Below are 18,657 nucleotides of genomic sequence, written 5' to 3' on the forward strand. Positions count from 1 at the left end.
TTCTCCAAGGCCAATGGTATTGACGATTGGACAGACATTTTTCTTAACAAATTACTTAGACTATACAACAAACATTGTCTTATAAAAACGAAACAGATCACGAATAAACAGCTCAGTTGCCCATGGCTAACCAGCAGCATTCTGAAATTCATTGATAAGAAACACCAATATGAAAAGCAATATAGACAGAGCTTAATACACAAAGATATTCTTAAATGCTATTCATCAGTTCTCACCAAAGTAATAAAGAAAGCCAAACAACTATACTACTCCAACAGAGGAGATATAAAAAAGACCTGGAAAACACACACTCAGATTCTGGGCACCCACAAACTGAAAAAAAAAAAACAAGAATATTGTCCTTACTAAACCTAATGAAACACCACTGCATCCCACTGAAGCAGCTAACAAGATAAATGACTTCTTCTCAACCATAGGATCTAACCTTGCCAGTAAAATCCCAAATACCAACGCCCATGCCGGGGTCTATCTAGATGGGAATTTCCCTAATTCCTTCTATCTTGTACCAACTGAGCCCACCGAAGCCACTTGAGATTATAAAGTCACTTAAAGATAACTCAGGGAACCTGTCTCATGTCCCACCATTATTGTACAAGCGAGCGGCCCATGTCCTTTCGCATGCTATTTCATTACTTTTTAACAAGTCACTAGAAACTACCACCTTCCCGAAACTACTCAAGACAGCAAGGGTTACACCAATACATAAAGGTGGTGACCCTACAGATGTAAACAACTATTGGCCAATATCAAACTTACCATTGATATCCAAACTCTTCGAGAAACTCGTGCACAGGAGACAATATTCATTTATAACGGCACAAAACATACTCAACCCCTGCCAATTTGGATTCAGGAAAAATAAAAGCACTAATGATGCAATTGTAAAAATGCTAGATCTGCTTTACACAGCATTGCAAAATAAGGAATATCCGCTAGGAATTTTTATTGACCTAAGAAAAGATTTTGACACAGTAGACCACAGCATCCTACTCCACAAACTTGACCATTATGGTATAAGAGGCCATGCGCTTGCATATTTCAAATCCTACCTTACTAATAGGTATCAGTATGCCACCATTAAAGACACATCATCATCAACACGCCCACTTGATACTGGAGTTTCGCAGGGAAGTGTCCTTGGTCCCCTGCTCTTCCTCATTTACATCAATGATCTTCCAAACGTATCCCAACACCTGAAACCCATTTTCTTTGCTGACGACATGACTTATGTCATCTCTCGCCCTAATCTTGCCACCCTCAACACCATTGTTAATGAGTTTAAGTAGTTTAATTTGTTTATTATGCACCCCATACCCATCCTGTGGGCGGTAGTCAAAAGATTACAGAGGTACATAATTGGACCAGGGACTGGACTCCAAAGTTTAGATAGCTGAGCAAGTTACAGAGGTAATGAACTCACAATTTACAAAGGTAATGAACTCACAATTTACAAAGGTAATGAACTCACAATATCAACTTGGATGACAGCCAATAAACTTACACTTAACACTGAAAATACCTACTATATTATGTTTGGTAGCAGAGCAGGTGCTGTGCAACTAAACATTAACCCCTTCAGGGTCCAAGGCCCAAATCTGAAGTGGTGCCCCAGTGTCCAAGAATTTAAAAAAAAAAAAAAATTATTTTTTCTTATGAAATGGTAGAGAATCATTTTGTGAAGGTAATAAAACAAAAAGTACGAAATTTGATGGAAAATTGACGAAATTATGCTCTCGTGAATTTTGATGTGTCAGCGATATTTACGAATCGGCGATTTTGCCGACTTTGACTCCCATTTTAGGCCAATTACTTTATTCCAGTCAACCAAATTCTTAGCTATTTCACTAGTATTACTTCTGTTCTATCGACTGAACACAAGAAATCGCCAAGTCAACTGTTTCAACTGCAAATTAAAGTGATCGGAAATTGTTAATATGGCCAATTTAACACAAAGTTCAAAATATTTCAATTTCAAAAGAGGGTCCAGAATAAACAATGTAGGTATTCCTGGAACTAAACTAACATTTTCTCTGTTCATTAGTTACGTTTTGAGGCTTTACAAATAAATTCCATTTTGATTTTTTATTCACATAATGAATTTTTATTCACACCAGAAAATAGAAGATTTACTGTTATACAATACTCTAATAATTGTATAAATGTCATCACCATATTTGTGAATGCATATTAGACCCACCAGCTGGTGTGTGTTAGACGTGTGAGGTCGTTTGTTTACTCTTGAATATCGGCAAAAATTTAACATTTTTGCTTCTTTGAGCTCAGTTTCAAGCCATTTCCAGTGCTAAAACCAATCAAAATCATCTCTATTTCTGTAATATGTCTTCCATTCTATCAAATGAGACCAAGAAATCGCAAATACAACTATAAAAAACATACGAAAAAACACTGCAAAGTCGCTGTTTTAATCGAAAAATCATGATTTCAGTTTTTTCTCTCATACACAGTGTGCTGCAGGATCTGTTTTATGTCGTGCACACATACCACATAGATGTATTCTCTCATATCTAGGCCCAAATGTACCACTCACAGTTTATCAGAGTGAGCTGAGCTCATGACGTAGATCTACGGTTTGGACCCTGAATGTAAAGCCGTAGATCTACGGGACGGACCCTGAAAGGGTTAAAGGTTTGAGGTGATTCACCATGGTAGATCCCCAAGCACAAATACCATAGGTGAGGTAAGGGTATATTAGAGAGTGATATAAGGTAAGAAGGGCATGTTGGGATACATAGTATCATATCTTGGAAAGGATACTTACCGTTTTGGAAACTTTCTTAGTTACATGCTAGATGTGGGTCTGAAATTTAAGATTACAGTCAAGGTGGAGACCTAAAAATTTGAACCATTTATCGATATGTTTAGCTAGATATTTGATGCTCTGTTTCCAAAAAGCATGAAGTAGGTTTTGTCTATATTGAGAGTAAGTGTGTTGGTAGTCATCCAGCTTGATATTTTAAGTAGCTCACTGTTTACAGCGTTACTAAGTATAGATGGGTTTGGGTGGGAGAAGATATAAGTGGTGTCATATGCGAATAGAATTGGTTTAAGGAGTCATAATACATTTAGGAGGTCATTGATGTAAATAAAAAAGAGTAGAGGACCTATGACACTTCCCTGTGACACTCCAACAACTACTGGTTGAGTATTGGAGGTCACACCATATCTTCCATTCTGTCAAATGAGACCAAGAAACCATTAATACAACCATAAAAACCATATGAAAGTACACTGCAAAATTGCTGTTTTAATCCAAAAACATGGTCGCAGTTTTTTCTCATTATGCACTGCTTGCTGCTGGATTTGCTTTATATGGTGCACACTTTCTACATAGATCCATTCCCTCGTATCTAGGCCCAAATTTACTGCTCACAGCTTAGTTGAGTGAGCTGAGCTCATGGCGTAGAACTGCGGCTTGGACTCTCAATGGGTTAACGAATGAGAGCTGATAAGGGACTGAGCTTGTGATGCAGTTTTTATTGGACTTTGTCCAAAAGGATCATTTTATTTAAGTTGAATATCAGGGCAATTTCTAAATATAGAGTTAAATTTTTCTTGAAAGAGTTGGACAGATATAGGGATCTATGAATATTGAGGGTCCACTGTATCTGTGGAGACAAAAAATGTTATCCATGGAGGCAAGAAGGGAATGTACAAGACTATAGTGGTACCCGCACTCTTGTATGGGTGTGAATCATGAGTTGTAAATGTTGCAGCAAGAAGGTGGCTGGAGGCAGTGGAAATGTTGTGTATAAGGGTGGTGTAAATATTATGCAGAGAATTTGTGATGTGGAAATTAGGAGGAGATGTGGAGTTAGTAAAGGTATTATTCAGAGGGCTGAGAATGGGTTGTTGAGGTGGTTTGGTCATTTAAAGAGGTTGGAGTAAAATAGAATGATTTTTGAGGGTGTATAAATCTGAAGTGGAGGGGAGGAGGGGTAGGGTTTATCCTAAAAGTAGATGGAGGGAAGGGGTGAAAGAAGTTTTGTGTGCAAGGGGCCTGGACATTCAGCAGGCATATGTGAGCATGTTAGGAGTGAATGGAGATAAATGATTTTTGGGACATGACGAGTTGTTGGAGTGTGAGCAGGGTAATATTTTGTGAAGGGATTCAGGGAAACTGGTTAGTTAAACTTGAGTCCTGGAGGTTGGAAGTACAGTGCATGCACTTTAACCCGTAAACGGTCCAAACGCATGTATACGTTCACTACCCCAGTGCCCCGAATATTTTGGAAAATAAAAAAAAAAAAATTTTATTGAAAAAAAAGAGCACATTTTTCTAAGTGTTATAGGATAAAAAAATTTTTTTTAAGAGTCAGTATTTACCCAGATATGAGGCCGCAAAGTTGGCACTTGGGGATCACCTTACGGCAACATGGAGTGCTGCGGCTTGCAGAAGTGTTGCCAATATACCTTTTTTTCATATTATTTTATATAATTTTCATGTTCTTATAATTACAGTTTATAGTAGTTCTTGTTATTTCATAACCAATCTTTGTTCTGACACTAGTATTAGGCACTGAAATTGCACTCACATTGTCACAAACACATTGACAGGTGGACATTTACACCTGCCTTGGCCATTTACTATTGTCTTGGAATATATACAAAGTATTTATATGTCCCAGCAATGTTTTGGATATGTGGAAGTATATAATAATAATGAGGAGGAGGAGGCGGTGGCGACGACGACGACGTAATAATAATAAAATAATAAGTTCTCTTGAAGCATGAAAAACACGGTGCACCCCTGACAGTGACAAGATAAGGGGAGATAACATCTGATAAGAGCTGACGTTTGATGAGCATACACGAGGGTGGGGGAGGATGCAGCTGATAAGAAAAGATTAGATGACTATCCCCCTGCTTTGTTTTTGCTGGTACACAAACATTTCTATCTGTCTATTTGTCTGTTTGTCAAGCTCCCTGTCTATCTGTCTATCCGTCTAGCTCTCTGTCTCAGAGAGAGCCACAAGACTGCGTCATCACCTTTACTAACATCTTCAAACAGAGTATAGCACTTTGTCTGGATTTTTGGGTTATCCTAGGTAATTTACACTATGTATACTTGTATTTGTGTGTACCTGTGAGACAGAGATAGACAGACAGATAGAAAGAGATAAACAGAAGCAGATAGACATGGATAGACAGAGACAGATAGAGACAAAGATAGACAAAGACAGAGATAGAGACAGAGAGACAGAGATAGATATAGATACAGGCAGAAAAACTGAGATAGAGCCAGGCCGCCAGCAACCGGCCAGCCACACAGCTGGCCACCATGCAGCTAGCCAGCCAATCAGTCAGTCAGTCATCCAGCCAGGCTGCCAGCCAACCAGCCAGCCTGCCAGCCAGCCAGCCTGCCAGCAAGCCAGAAGTGTTTCTCTTGACTTAGGGCATAGGTTATAAGACATTCTGAAAGGGTGTTGCACAAATATTGCACATGGGTTATTATCGAGGTTTTTTTTTTTTTTTTTTATTTCCTCGACCACTTGTGGCCACATCCACCTCAGAGCCACTAAACTCAGGGTCAAAATCACTTTCCTCTTAAAATGGGAGTGTTAATACTACATGACATCAGTGAATCCCAGGTGTTTGCTGTATTGTTTGCTCTAGCTGGCACTCATTTGAACTGGTACTCCCACAAGGTACTAAGTGGTCCCAGACTTTTTTTAATACCGCGCACACTGAGGGTTAGGATCCATTCTATGCCGACAAGGCATCTCAGGCCAATCATGTCAAATTTGAAGGCAGGAAAAATAAAATGTATATATACGTTTGGGGCACTAGCGGTAAAAACGTATATATACGTTTGGACCATTTACGGGTTAAAGGAGGGGTTTATTCTGCAGTGTTCCTCCTTTCTTATGTTCTTATTGCTTGGGTAACCTTGAAAATTGGGGAGGGCAAATATTCTGCTAGTGGGATAGATGGTGATTATGTATGACTGATGGTAAAAGTGTTTCTTTTATGGGTCACCCTGCCTTGGTGGGAGATGACCAACGTGTTGAAAAAACAACAGCAACAATAATAACAATAATAATAATAATTATTATTATTATTATATTTCCATCAGTTCGTGAAGCAGCAAGTTTCAAGTACATATGCTCTTTAATTGACAACAATGAGGGTCGCTACCTGGCTATGAGTACATCTTCCGGAGTAATTGTGACTGGAGGACATTTGTTGAAGGTGTGGGTGCTGCATGATTCAAGGTAAGAACCACTGTATACTTAAGTAGCATTTGAATTTCAAAATTTATAATCTTTTCATTAGTCAACATTTTTTTTATTTTAATTTAATTAATGATAGATGAAAGACCAGTTTAAATATTCTCTTATGCAAAATGCTTTTGATGTATATTTCAGGTAAGAAAAAGTTTTCTAAGGTAGAAATAGTAGACAGTGGACCCTCACCATAAGATATTAATCCGTTCCTGAAAGCTCATCGTATGCTGAAATTATTGTAAGGTGAATTAATTTTCCCCATAAGAAATAATGGAAATCAAATTAATCCGTTTCTGACACCCCAAAGTATGAAAAAAAAAAATTTTACCACATGAATTAATTTTAATACACACAAACTGACACGTACCTTCATTGAAGATCTGGTGATGATTGATGGGATGGGAGGAGGGGAGAGTGTGGAAGTTGTTAATGTTTAGAAGGGGAATCCCCTTCCATTAGGACTTGAGGTATTAATTCCTTTTCCGAGGTTATTTCCCTTCTTCTTTTAATGCCACTAGGACCAGCTTGAGAGTCACTGGACCTCTGTCGCACAACATGTATGTCCATAGAGGCCTGTACCTCCCATTCCTTTATGATTTGTCTAAAGTGGTTCACAACTTTGTCATTGTAAAAGTCACCAGCATGGCTTGCAATACCTATGTTAGGGTGATTTTCATCCATAAAGGTTTGCCGTTCAACCCACTTTGTGCACATTTCCTTAATCTTTGAAGTAGGCAACTTCTTCAATTTCTCTATCCCCTCCTCTGAAGCAGTTTCTTCAGGTGTGGCCTCTTGTTGTTGAAGATGATCTTGCAGCTCATCAGTGGCTAGTTCTTCGTTGTCCTCCTCCACCAACTCTTCCACATCCTCCCCACTAACCTCCAACCCTAAGGACTTCCCCAATGCCACAATTGATTCCACAACTGGCATACGTTTCTCAGGGTTAGCCTCAAATCCCTCAAAACCCCTTTTGTCTACGCATTCTGGCTACAGTTTCTTCCACGCAGAGTTCAAGGTCCTCTTAGTCACTCCCTCCCAAGCCTTACCTATAAGGTTTACACAATTGAGGATGCTAAAGTGGTCTTTCCAAAACTCTCTTAGAGTCATTCGAGTGTCTGTGGTCACTACAAAGCAATTTTGAAATATAGCTTTTGTGTAGAGTTTTTTGAAGTTTGAATTGACCTGCTGGTCCATAGGCTGTAGGAGAGGAGTGGTATTAGGAGGCAAAAACTTGACCTTAATGAAGCTCATGTCCCCAGAAAGTCGCTCTGCCATGTCTGAAGGATGACCAGGAGCATTGTCTAATACCAGGAGGCACTTAAGGTCTAATTTCTTTTCAATTAGGTAATTTTTCACAGTGGGGGCAAATGCATGGTGTAACCAGTCATAGAAAAAGTCCCTAGTGACTCATGCCTTACTGTTTGCCCTCCACAGCACACACAAATTAGCCTTGAGGACATTTTTTCTCCTGAACACTCTGGGAGTTTCAGAGTGATACACCAATTAAGGCTTCACTTTGCAATCACCACTAGCATTAGCACACATCAAGAGAGTAAGCCTGTCTTTCATAGGCTTATGTCCTGGGAGTGCCTTTTCCTCCTGAGTAATGTAGGTCCTGCTTGGCATTTTCTTCCAAAACAGGCCTGTTTTGTCGCAATTAAACACTTGTTCAGGTTTCAATTCTTCACTGTTTATGTAATCCTTGAATTTCTTCACGTATTTTTCAGCCGCTTTTTGGTCTGAACTGGCAGCCTCACCATGCCTTATCACACTATGTATGCCACTACGATTCTTAAATCTCTCAGACCAATCTTTGCTGGCCTTAAATTCACTCATATCACCACTAGCTGCAGGCATTTTTCTAATTAAATCCTCATGCAACTTCCTAGCCTTTTCACATCTGATCGCTTGAGAGATGCTATCTCCTGCTATCTGTTTTTTGTTTATCCACACTATTAACAGTCTCTCAACATCTATCACTCGCAATCTCTTATTCGAATACAAAGTTGCACCTTTTGCAGAGCAGCTTCCTTGATTGCCGTTTTCTTGGCCACAATAGTAGCAATGGTTGATTGGGGTTTGGTATACAACCTGGCCAGCTCTGAGACACGCACTCCACTTTCGTACTTAGCAATTATCTCTTTCTTCATATCCATTGTAATTTTCGCCCTTTTTTTTGCAGGGTTGGCACTAGAAGCTTTCTTGAGGCCCATGGTGACTTATTTTGCAGGTACAATCAGTAAAAACGCTGTGATAATATGATATGTTCCGATTGTATGCGTGGATGCGACCGCGGTGGCTGGCTTGTAAACACTGGCACCCACGGGACAGCTGAGGCGCGCTCAGGTCACACGGACGCGTCTCGAACGAATCGCGTAAGCCGAGTTTTTTAGTGTAAGGTGAGGCAAAATTTTTGCGTTAAAATGTATTGTATGGTGGATTTAACGTAAGGTGATGCCATCGTATGGTGAGGGTCCACTGTATATCGTAAACATGAGAAGCACAGTGGTCCCCTTTCTCTAAGAGATTTTTTCTGTTGACAACATTTCAGTATGCATCCTCAGATTTTTTCTTTGATGCTTTCCCTTTCTTTGTTATGCATACTTGCTAAGACAGCCCTCATACTTTCAGTGTTCACATCATTTCGTCTTCACAGTTTTAGTAAGTTAACAGGTTTTCTGGAATGGCTTAACAGCTAAGACCCAGCAACAAAGTATTTGGAAACCTAAGATGATATGAAACTGTGATAAGCTAACCAAACTGTACTTAATCCAGCAATAAAGGCCACAGTTACACCTAACACCTTGACTCTACTGCCAGGTAAGCTGTTCTGCAGATTGAACTGACCTAGATTTATATTAATCTACCGTTCATTTTCATTTCATTTTCATTTCATTTTCATTTCATTTTCATTTCATTTTCATTTCATTTTCATTTCATTTTCATTTCATTTTCATGTTCAAAGTTTTGAGAGAGTTCTTCATGACAACCTAAACCTCGATAATTTCATGAGTGAACAAACAAAGAAAATAATCTGTTAAACCAAAACATTTGAAACCTTATAAGAAGCCTTCAGTGTACTGCATGCATCCTAAACTAGAGAAAACCAGTGTTAATGGACTACTAGTACAATATGTCATTAAAATCTACAGTGAACAAGTTTAAAACATGGAAAACCAAATTAACTACATCAGTCAGAAAGAAGAAAAAAAATCCCACTGACTAAAAAACTGATTGATGCTCAGTTTTCTTGTCTACCAGCCCACATGGTGCATCTCAACAATTTGCCCTTCTTTCTTCTTGACTAATCTCTGGACTAACCAGTGTTTTGACACACTTTAGTCACCCTGGGTATGATGGCTACAACTTAAGGTATAAAACTCACCCCTGGGGCACACATAATGCCCAAAAAATAAAAAGGACCCAGAGGTCCGACCTACCAGCTTGAAGTCAACAAGGAGTCTGAAAGAGGGGGAGTGGCCTAGCTAAGCTCCTCTCACACCCACTGAAACAACAAAGGACTGTTGCCAAGCACAATTCTCTAGTTACCACAACTCTACCACACCTTATTTTACTTTTACAACAAGAAATACAACTTTATAAACTACTTATTTAAATTGTGTGTTTGTGTGTCTATAGTATAACCTATTATATTGAGAAAAACAGGCTTGACTCAGCTGCCTTACAGCCATAAGGCTGATCTGCCCTTGTGAAATTTAGGGCTGAGTCCCCATCAGTTAGGTATTCCAGAGTAACTGTTATGTATATACATCAATATGTGTTGGGTCCCATAGCCCCATGACACCCCCACCTCCAGACGTAGTCTCACAAAAGCTAGCCGTGTCCCTCAGGATATGGCTAGTAAAAAAAAATATGTATTGCTTTAGCCTGAAGGTGGTTAGCAAGACTACTAGAAATGTTACATATTTCCCAGTACCATAACTACTCTTCGCTTTACTGCTATTTACAACAAGGAGACATACTACATGGCAATCTACAAATATTCGTGGCTCCACTGAACCTTCCCAGATTACACATGCACTTCCACCCCATACCATATAAAACCCTGAAAGGAACAATACTGGAACAGATTGCAGAGGTTTTTTAGAAAAGCATTTTAACCATACCCACATACTCAAGGGTGTAACTATTTACAATTTTAGTGGCTTTTAAAACATAATACACGTTACAATGCAAGAATTGCACACAATGCCCACTGTGAAAGCCTGCACCGACTGGCCTGTGCCTCTGCTGCAGTAATCCTGCAAGCAACTGGTACACCAGGATGGCATCTCCCTGATCAGGAGACGAGAGTAGAGCCAAACACAGAGCAGTCAGGTGTACACCTGGCAGGAAACTTCACAAAACATGTCAAGGTGTCTCTCACTTGGTGACCGAACCAGTGAGACTTACAGTCAACACTCATGATCCTTAACATGGTCAGGCACTCAAGCCCATCTTCCGAGGTCCCACTCCACACAGATCCTCCAACCTTATGAAGAGGAGGCTGACACAGAACATGGAGATGTCCAAGGGACCACAAAGGCAAATCGTCAGGCCGTTTCGTACATAGAGCACCAAGACACAATATACCATATACCTTCCTAAACGTCTCATGTTATCGAAGGTTGTATTTAAAGTACTAATCGCTATTTCGAATACAATTAAACAAAACAAAAAGGTAGCTTCATCATCTCTGAAGTCTTAGCAAGAATCCTCCTGAAAACAGTAAGCCCTGCCATCACATAGTCTCCCCTGTTAATACCACACTAAGCACATTACAGAGAATGAACACTGAAACAGGCCTTCTCTATCCAGTCTCCAATAGAAATATTTGTCTAACCTATTTTTATGTTACCCAAGTAATAGCTTTTATATCCTTTTACTCATGCGCGAGTTAATTGTTCTACCATATTGTATTACTACTACTACAACTTACATCACTACTACTACTACCTCCACTAGTATTGCACCTCAATCTGAGCCTATTTATACCCTCTGTGCCCATGTACTGTTTGTAACGGCTTGACATAGCTTCTGGAGAGCGAAACATTGCCACAATAAAATGTCACATTAGTTGCACTTGTGTCCTTTTACTTTACATATTGTCGGTAATTCTGTCAATATTATTATTATCGATGGTTGTCAACCTCTGCCTCAAATCACAATTACTTACATATACACTGACCCTCGTCACACTTTTGGCTCCAACTTGTCTCCGTCACAGTCGGATGGCTGGTAGGGAGTACTCAAGCTCGCCGAGAGTTCACCACTGCAAAAGCAACAAGGTCAGCACACGACAAACACTATGTATAAAATACGCACCATGCATCCACATGAAACATCTAGAGAGAGCATCAGCAACCACATTCTCTGGGCTTTTTATATGTTTAACCCCTTCAGGGTCCAAGGCCAAAATCTGAAGTGGTGCTCCAGTGACCAAGAAATTTTGAAGAAAAAAAAAAATTATTTTTTCTTAGAGAATTAAAGAGTATATTTTTGTGAAGATAATAAGACAAAAAAAAAAATTCTGATCAGTACTTACCGAGATACAGTGCCGAGAAGTTGACCGAAAATGACCGGGTGGCGGCAACATCGACGATTTCCACATACGTGCATTACTTTATTTAATGTTTTTGTAGTTTTTTTCTGTTCTAATTTTTTTCTTTTCCTACTAACATTTGGGGCCTGAGAGACCAATACTGTATATAATGTATATATACAAACTCACTGTATTGAACACAATAACCGCACTAAAGTTATTATCATATTATTGTTTACCACTTTTGTTTATTACAATAAACGTGCACAAATCTTGTATAATACTAATGTTCTATCATATATTTACATATTTACAATCACTGGACATGGTTTTAGAACTGCTGGAGCTTGTGGAACTCCTTGAAACAAGGCACCATGCACAGAGGCACCTTACATTCCTCACACATAAACCGAGTGTCTTTGCGTCTTTGTTGCCGTCGTTTTGTTTGTGCACAGACGATGCATCTCTTCTGAGCAAATTTCTTCTTAGTTGCAGGAAGCTGTATTATGAAATGATCACCTTCCCTCCTCAAACGCTTGGGTATATTCTGAGGAGTTCGAGGACCTTGTTGTATAGCAGGTGTTATTACCTGGTACTTCTTTATGAGTTGTCTGACAACAGACAAACAAAATTCACCATACGGTGGTCTGTTGCCAGTCTTCATTTGGTACATATTATATGCATTGAGCATTGAAATGTCCATTAGAAGGAAGAAAAGTTTCATGTACCACTTGTAACTCTTACGAACACAATCAACAAAGCCAATCTGCATGTCACATTTGTCAACCAAGCGCATGTTTTGTCTATAATCAATCACTGTCGCTGGTTTTCGAATACGTTCATTAGTTATTCTATCAACTTGGCCACTGTCTTGCATTTCGTTAGGGTGAATGGTTGTCAACAATGTGACATCTCGTTTGTCATGCCACCGTAATGCCATGATGTCATTGGCAGTAAACACCTGCACCTCATCACCACGAGCACCTGCGTTGAACCTGGGCATATATTTACGATTTGAACGCACTGTGCCACACAGATCTGTTTTGTTCGCTCGCAAGAAATCACTGAGTAAAGGACTTGTGTACCAGTTATCAGTATATAATGTATGCCCCTTACCAAGATAAGGTGCCATCAGGCTTCTCACTACATTACCTGAGAAACCCAATAACATCCTGGTATCTTTCAATGTTTTACATCCCGTGTATACAACAATATCCAACACCAGGCCACTGTCACAGTCACAGAGTACAAACAGTTTTATACCAAAGCATTTCCTCTTGCTCGATCGACAGTCTACCTTTGAACAAAATCAAAGACTCGTCAATTACAAGATTCTTGAATGGATAAAAGTACATGTTGAACTTTTGTTTCAGATACATAAAAACATTTCTAATCTTGTATAACCAGTAACTTCTGTCAGGCCTAGTTTTGTCAGAGAAGTGCAACATACGTAACAGTAAGATAAACCTGTTCACTGGGATGATTTCACTGAAGACCTATGTAGAAATTAGCCAATCTGTGGACTAGTATGCTTTTATATTATGCTTATAGACATGAGGCATAAGCATTATTGTTGCATAAAGCAAATACATTTCTGCAACAGTTGTCTCTTTCCACCAGTGTAGTCTTGACTGTGGTGATATGATTGTATTTGCCATGGTGTACTCGAAATATTTGTTACTTTGCCTGACAATAGTTTCCATCAAGGGCTGGTCAAAGAATAGTTCAAAGAATTCCAGTTCATTGGCCGTGGTTCCAAGGGGACAAGTAGGTAGAATTCCACTTTGAGAGTCATCAAAGTGGCGGGGCTTGGGAACAAAATTGGGATTTTGCTGCCAATCCCAGATACGGTTTGCTGGTGGATACTGGACATCATAGGCTGGTTATGCGGGTAGTTGTGGTTGTGGTGAGCTGGTGGCTGACACTCTGTTTTGTCCTTGAACTGAGGAGTCAGCAGCGTGGGTCCCTGCCTGGGCTGGTGAGTCACGCATGGCCGTGGCACTACCATCACCACTACCACCACCTACTGATGCCTGTGGTGTACCCATGCCAAGTGTAGCCACATCATCCTCACTTTCATTGTCTATTCCTGGTGTAGGGCCACGGAATGTACTCCGGGATGTACTCCAGAATGTACTCCGTCCCCTGGGTACTGCATAGGGAGCACTACCGGAGCGCATGCGGCGGTGTATATATCGATGCTTCACTGGTGAATATGTTTCCTCACTATCACTACTCGAATGATCGTCAAGAGCAATAAAATCACAATCCACATCACTATCATCATCATTACTGAAGTCAGAGGCCTGGCCACGCGAAAATAATAGTTTTCTCTTGCGATGAGGTACAACTGACTGTGACTGAGGAGTGCCCACACCAGAGGTAGAAGGTTGAGGATCGTCAGGGTTTTCTGCACTATTATCGATGTCCTGGTCATTCCTTTCGGTCACTAACTGATCAAAGCCAAAGAATTCGTCTTCATTTCCACTTCCATCAGAGTCAGAACTATCAGATAGGAAGAGAAGAGTCCCAATTTTCCTTGGAGTGAGAGCTACCTTGCAACGAGGCATGGTGAACAAAGGTAACTGAGCTGGTGTTCCCACAATGCTATGTGGGTGCCTAGAATTTTTGTTTACAGCGCACACACACCACACAGATCCATTCTCTCACGTTTAGGCCTACCAGCCTTTTCGCGCTAAATTTGATGCAGCTAGAATTTTGGCATAGATCTACGGTTTGGACCATGAACATGAAGCCATAGATCTACAGGACGGACCCTGAAAGGGTTAATGTAAGAAATACTATTATTTCTGTTATATTTGTAGTCTTAACCCTTTCAGGGTTGCCAGGCCCTCTCTGAGACTTGTTTTCAGAGTCGCCCAAATTTCAAAAAAAAAAAATAATTTTTTCTCATGAAAAGATAGAGAATATTTTCCCGATCATAATTACACCAAGAGTATGAAATTTGATGGAAAACTTATGGAATTATGCTCTCGCGAAGTTAGCGGTCTCGACGATGTTTACGCATCAGCGATTTTGCCCACTTCGAGCCCTATTTTCGGCCAATTCCAATGTACTAGTCGACAAAAATCATAACTATTTCGCTAGAACTCCATTTTTTCCTATCAAATGAGTGCAAGAAACCACCCATTTACCAATTTCAACTATCCAATACAGTGGTCAGAATTTAGCAGTTTTGCCAGTTTCATACAAATTTCAAAACATGCCAATTTCCAAATAGGGTCCAGAATAAACAAGAAAGACATTCCTGGCACTAGAATAGCATTTTCTCTGTTCATTAGTCACGTCCCCATGCCCCTCTTACATTCTTTTGATTTACACTTTGAATTTTTATTCTCACAAAAAATAGAAGATTTACTGTAATGCAGACTACTGCATTAGTGTAGAAATGGTATAAATAATATTGGTACACTTGTGAAAGAATATTAGACTCACCAGTTGATGTGTATTGGACGCTTAGCATGATTTGTTTACTTTTGAACTTTGGTAAAAATCGAACATTTCTGCTACTTTGAGCTCAATTTCAAGGTACTTTTCATTGTAAAACTTGTCAAAATCATCTCAATTTCTGTAGTATGTCTTCCATTCTATAAAATGAGACCAGGAAAACTAGAATACAACAATAAATACCATACGAAAATACAGTGCAAAGTCGCTGTTTTAATCCAAAAACACGGTCAAAGTTTTTTTTTTCTCATTACGCACTGTGTGCTGCAGGATTTTTTTTATACTGCACCCACTGACCACATAGACCCATTCTGTCATATGTGGGCTTACCAGCTTTCTCTCACTAGATTTGAGGGCGCTAGAATTTAGGCGTACTAATACGTCAAAACTCTGGTGCATAAGCTGTACTAGTACGTCCGAAACCCTGAAAAGGTTAAGCAGTAAAAGCAACATAATACATTACAGCAGTAAACTACAACTACATATTCACTCTTTTTATTTGTAGGATGTGGAGGCTTAAAAAAAAGTTGTTTGGGTTTTTTTGGGGGGCTCCCAGGAACATAACCCTATTTTTCCCATAAATTCTTCAGTTCATCTCACATAATTTTTACCTAACACGGCATTTTCAGGAATGTAACTACTGTGCTAAATGACAGTCTACTGTATTTCCCCCTCTTCAAGGGGGGCTCTGTGGCGTGGTGAAGAGGCTCTTGGTCTGAGGAATTAGACCTGTCGGTCTCCTTCCTCAGACCGAACCTAATTACTTCCCAATACCCCCTTCCCTATCCCATCCTCCCCCTCCCCACCCCTCCCTTTTGCCCTTCCTCTTTTTGGCCTTTGGGATTTTTCCCACAGGCGCGCTAGTTCCTAGGTAGGGGAAAGGGTACCAGGGTCCATCCCATTCCATTGAGGTTCTTGGCGGTGGCATAGTTTGCCATGGAATCTGGATCGCCTGGGGATGTCCCGATCCCTCTCTGGTATCCCGGAGAGTGGCTTTGGGTGTCTTTTGGGCGACGAGTGTATCTCTGGAAGCCACCTTTCGGATTCCGGGGGTGGTGGCTGAAGGAGGTATGCTTTGTGGCGGATATCCGGCCGCCCTCTTTTTTGTCCACCGAGGTAGCTTGGCAGATGTGAGGTTGCTATCCCGGATTGCTAGTTTACTGGCATAATTGGTAGGGTATGGCATGGGTTCCATGCTGCATCTACGCTACTTGCGGTGCTGAGGTCCTCTTGGGCGCGGAGGGAGATTTTTGGCCCTTTCATTCCTCCTAGGAACTGTCCCTCCCCGGTCCCCCCTTTTTTTATTCATTTTTTTTATTTTTATTTTCTTTCTTTTTTTTTCTTAAAAACAAAAAGAAAGAAGTAACCTAACCATGGCAGCACTAGTCCATGAACCTGCTACCCCCAGGCCCCTTCTTGATACCGCACCCCGTTGTGACCCCGCCTCGTCTTTGGACCACTCTTCGGACACTCCTCATGCCTCTGTACCTCTTGCCGGTGCTGTTTCCTCACCCGCTTCAGGTACTGTGGTCTCGACTGACTCCTTTGATTTATCTGACCTCCGCTCTCCTTTGACTATGCTTCCGGCCTCCCTCTACGGTGCGGCAATTTTCGAATCGCCGGCCCGTTCCACGTCAAACCAATTCTGGTCCCACGCCTGAACGCCAACGACAGTTACCTCTGATGATACTTCTCCACCTTCTTGTTCTTCTCAGAAAAGATCAACACGTCCTGCACTCCATTTCCACGCTCAGTTTCAGACTGCACAATGGACTAAATTCTTCACTTTATGACCGACTTCCTCTACCGCCTATCTTTCCGACCACAGTATTGGCAAAGCATTCATATGCCATGTTGGTAAAGATATTTTTTTTCATGCTCTTAAGAGCGGTACGCGCATCATCACTGTACAGAATGCTACCCAAGCTCATTTATTTATTTATTTATTTAGTAATTTAAGCATACATACAGAGGTACAAAAAATACAGGTAAGAGCAGCATGCCAAAGCCACTTATATGCATAGCATTATGGGCTGCCTTAAAATTAACTTAAGATTAACTAAGCAATGATGAAATCAGTGATAAAACATTATTGTAAACAGATAACTATAAAGCACAAATGAGTATTACAAAGACAGGTCATATGGTTGCATGCATTGCTGTACATTCAGTCGAATGGAGTATTCTGTTAGGTAGTGTATTTAAAAAAATAACAAAGTTAGATTGGGTCCTAGGTTTAACATTTGTGTGATATAATTGTGAGTAGCATATAGGATATACAATTTATAAGGTTCAGTTATTCAGTATTTATTTGGTTTTGAGTGAGTAAGTGATCTTTGAGAAGAGACTTGAATTTATAAACAGGTAGTGTTTCTTTTATATTTACAGGTAATGAATTCCAGATTTTAGGGCCTTTTATGTGCATTGAGTTTTTGCATAGCGTGAGATGGACACGAGGAACATCAAAGAGTGATCTGTGCCTTGTGTTATGGTCATGTGTTCTGTTGAGGTTGGCAAGGAGATGTTTGAGGGGAGGGTTAATATCAGAGTTAAGTGTTCTTTGTATGTAATAGGTGCAGTAATAAGTATGGATGTTTTGTATGGTGAGTAGGTTGAGTGTTTTGAATATTGGTGGAGTGTGCTGCCTGTAGTGAGAATTTGTTGTCATTCTAACTGCAGCCTTTTGTTGGGTAATTAGTGGTCTGAGATGGTTAATTGTTGTTGAGCCCCATGCACAAATTCCATAGGTGAGATAGGGGTAAATAAGAGAGTGATAAAGGGCCAGGAGGGCTGACTGTGGAACATAGTACCGTATCTTCGATAGTATGCCTACAGTCTTGGAAATTTTCTTTGAAATTTGTTGTATATGTGTATGAAATTTGAGTCTATTATCAAGGTGGATTCCTAAGAATTTTCCCTCTGTTAGCTTTGTGATAGGTGATCTGTTTATCGTTATGTTAAGAGGTACATCTGTAGCTCTGTTACCAAACTGAATGAAGTAGGTTTTGTCAATGTTTAGTGTAAGTTTGTTAGTCCTCATCCAGGTAGATATTTTCTGTAATTCGGTGTTTACAGTATTGGCTAGCGTGACTGGGCTCGGGTGAGAGAAGACGTATGTAGTGTCATCTGCAAAAAGTGTGGGTTTGAGTACAGTGGACCCCCGCATAGCGAACGCCTTGCATAGCGAACAATCCGCATAGCGGACGCTTTGTTCGCTAAAATTTTGCCCCGCATAGTGGACAAAAACCCGCTCAGCGGCCTTCGTCCGAGACGCGTCCAGTGTGCGCCCTCAGCCAGCCTCACATGTGCCGCCCGTCCCATTGTTTACCAGCCAGCCTCCGCGGTAACATTCAAGCATACACTCGGAATATTTCGTATTAT

The 18,657-nt window shown here is 40.4% G+C and overlaps 1 protein-coding gene across 6 annotated transcripts in view; it reads left to right on the forward strand.

Moving 5' to 3' along the window:
- Positions 1-18,657, forward strand: part of LOC128694605 (uncharacterized) — a 528,306-nt gene that overhangs the window by 368,253 nt on the left and 141,396 nt on the right. For 5 of the 6 annotated variants that reach the window (XR_011391619.1, XM_070082011.1, XM_070082018.1 and 2 more), the window contains one exon: positions 6,116-6,254. The exons of the other annotated variant lie outside the window; for it this stretch is intronic. Coding sequence is in view for 4 of the 5 variants with exons in the window: in XM_070082011.1 (XP_069938112.1) it covers positions 6,116-6,254 (139 nt within the window). In the remaining variant the exon portion in view is untranslated. The remainder of the gene's footprint in view (positions 1-6,115; positions 6,255-18,657) is intronic. 6 annotated transcript variants of the gene reach the window in all.

Source organism: Cherax quadricarinatus, chromosome 6 (genome assembly GCF_038502225.1).
Source record: "Cherax quadricarinatus isolate ZL_2023a chromosome 6, ASM3850222v1, whole genome shotgun sequence".
NCBI lineage: Eukaryota > Metazoa > Arthropoda > Malacostraca > Decapoda > Parastacidae > Cherax > Cherax quadricarinatus.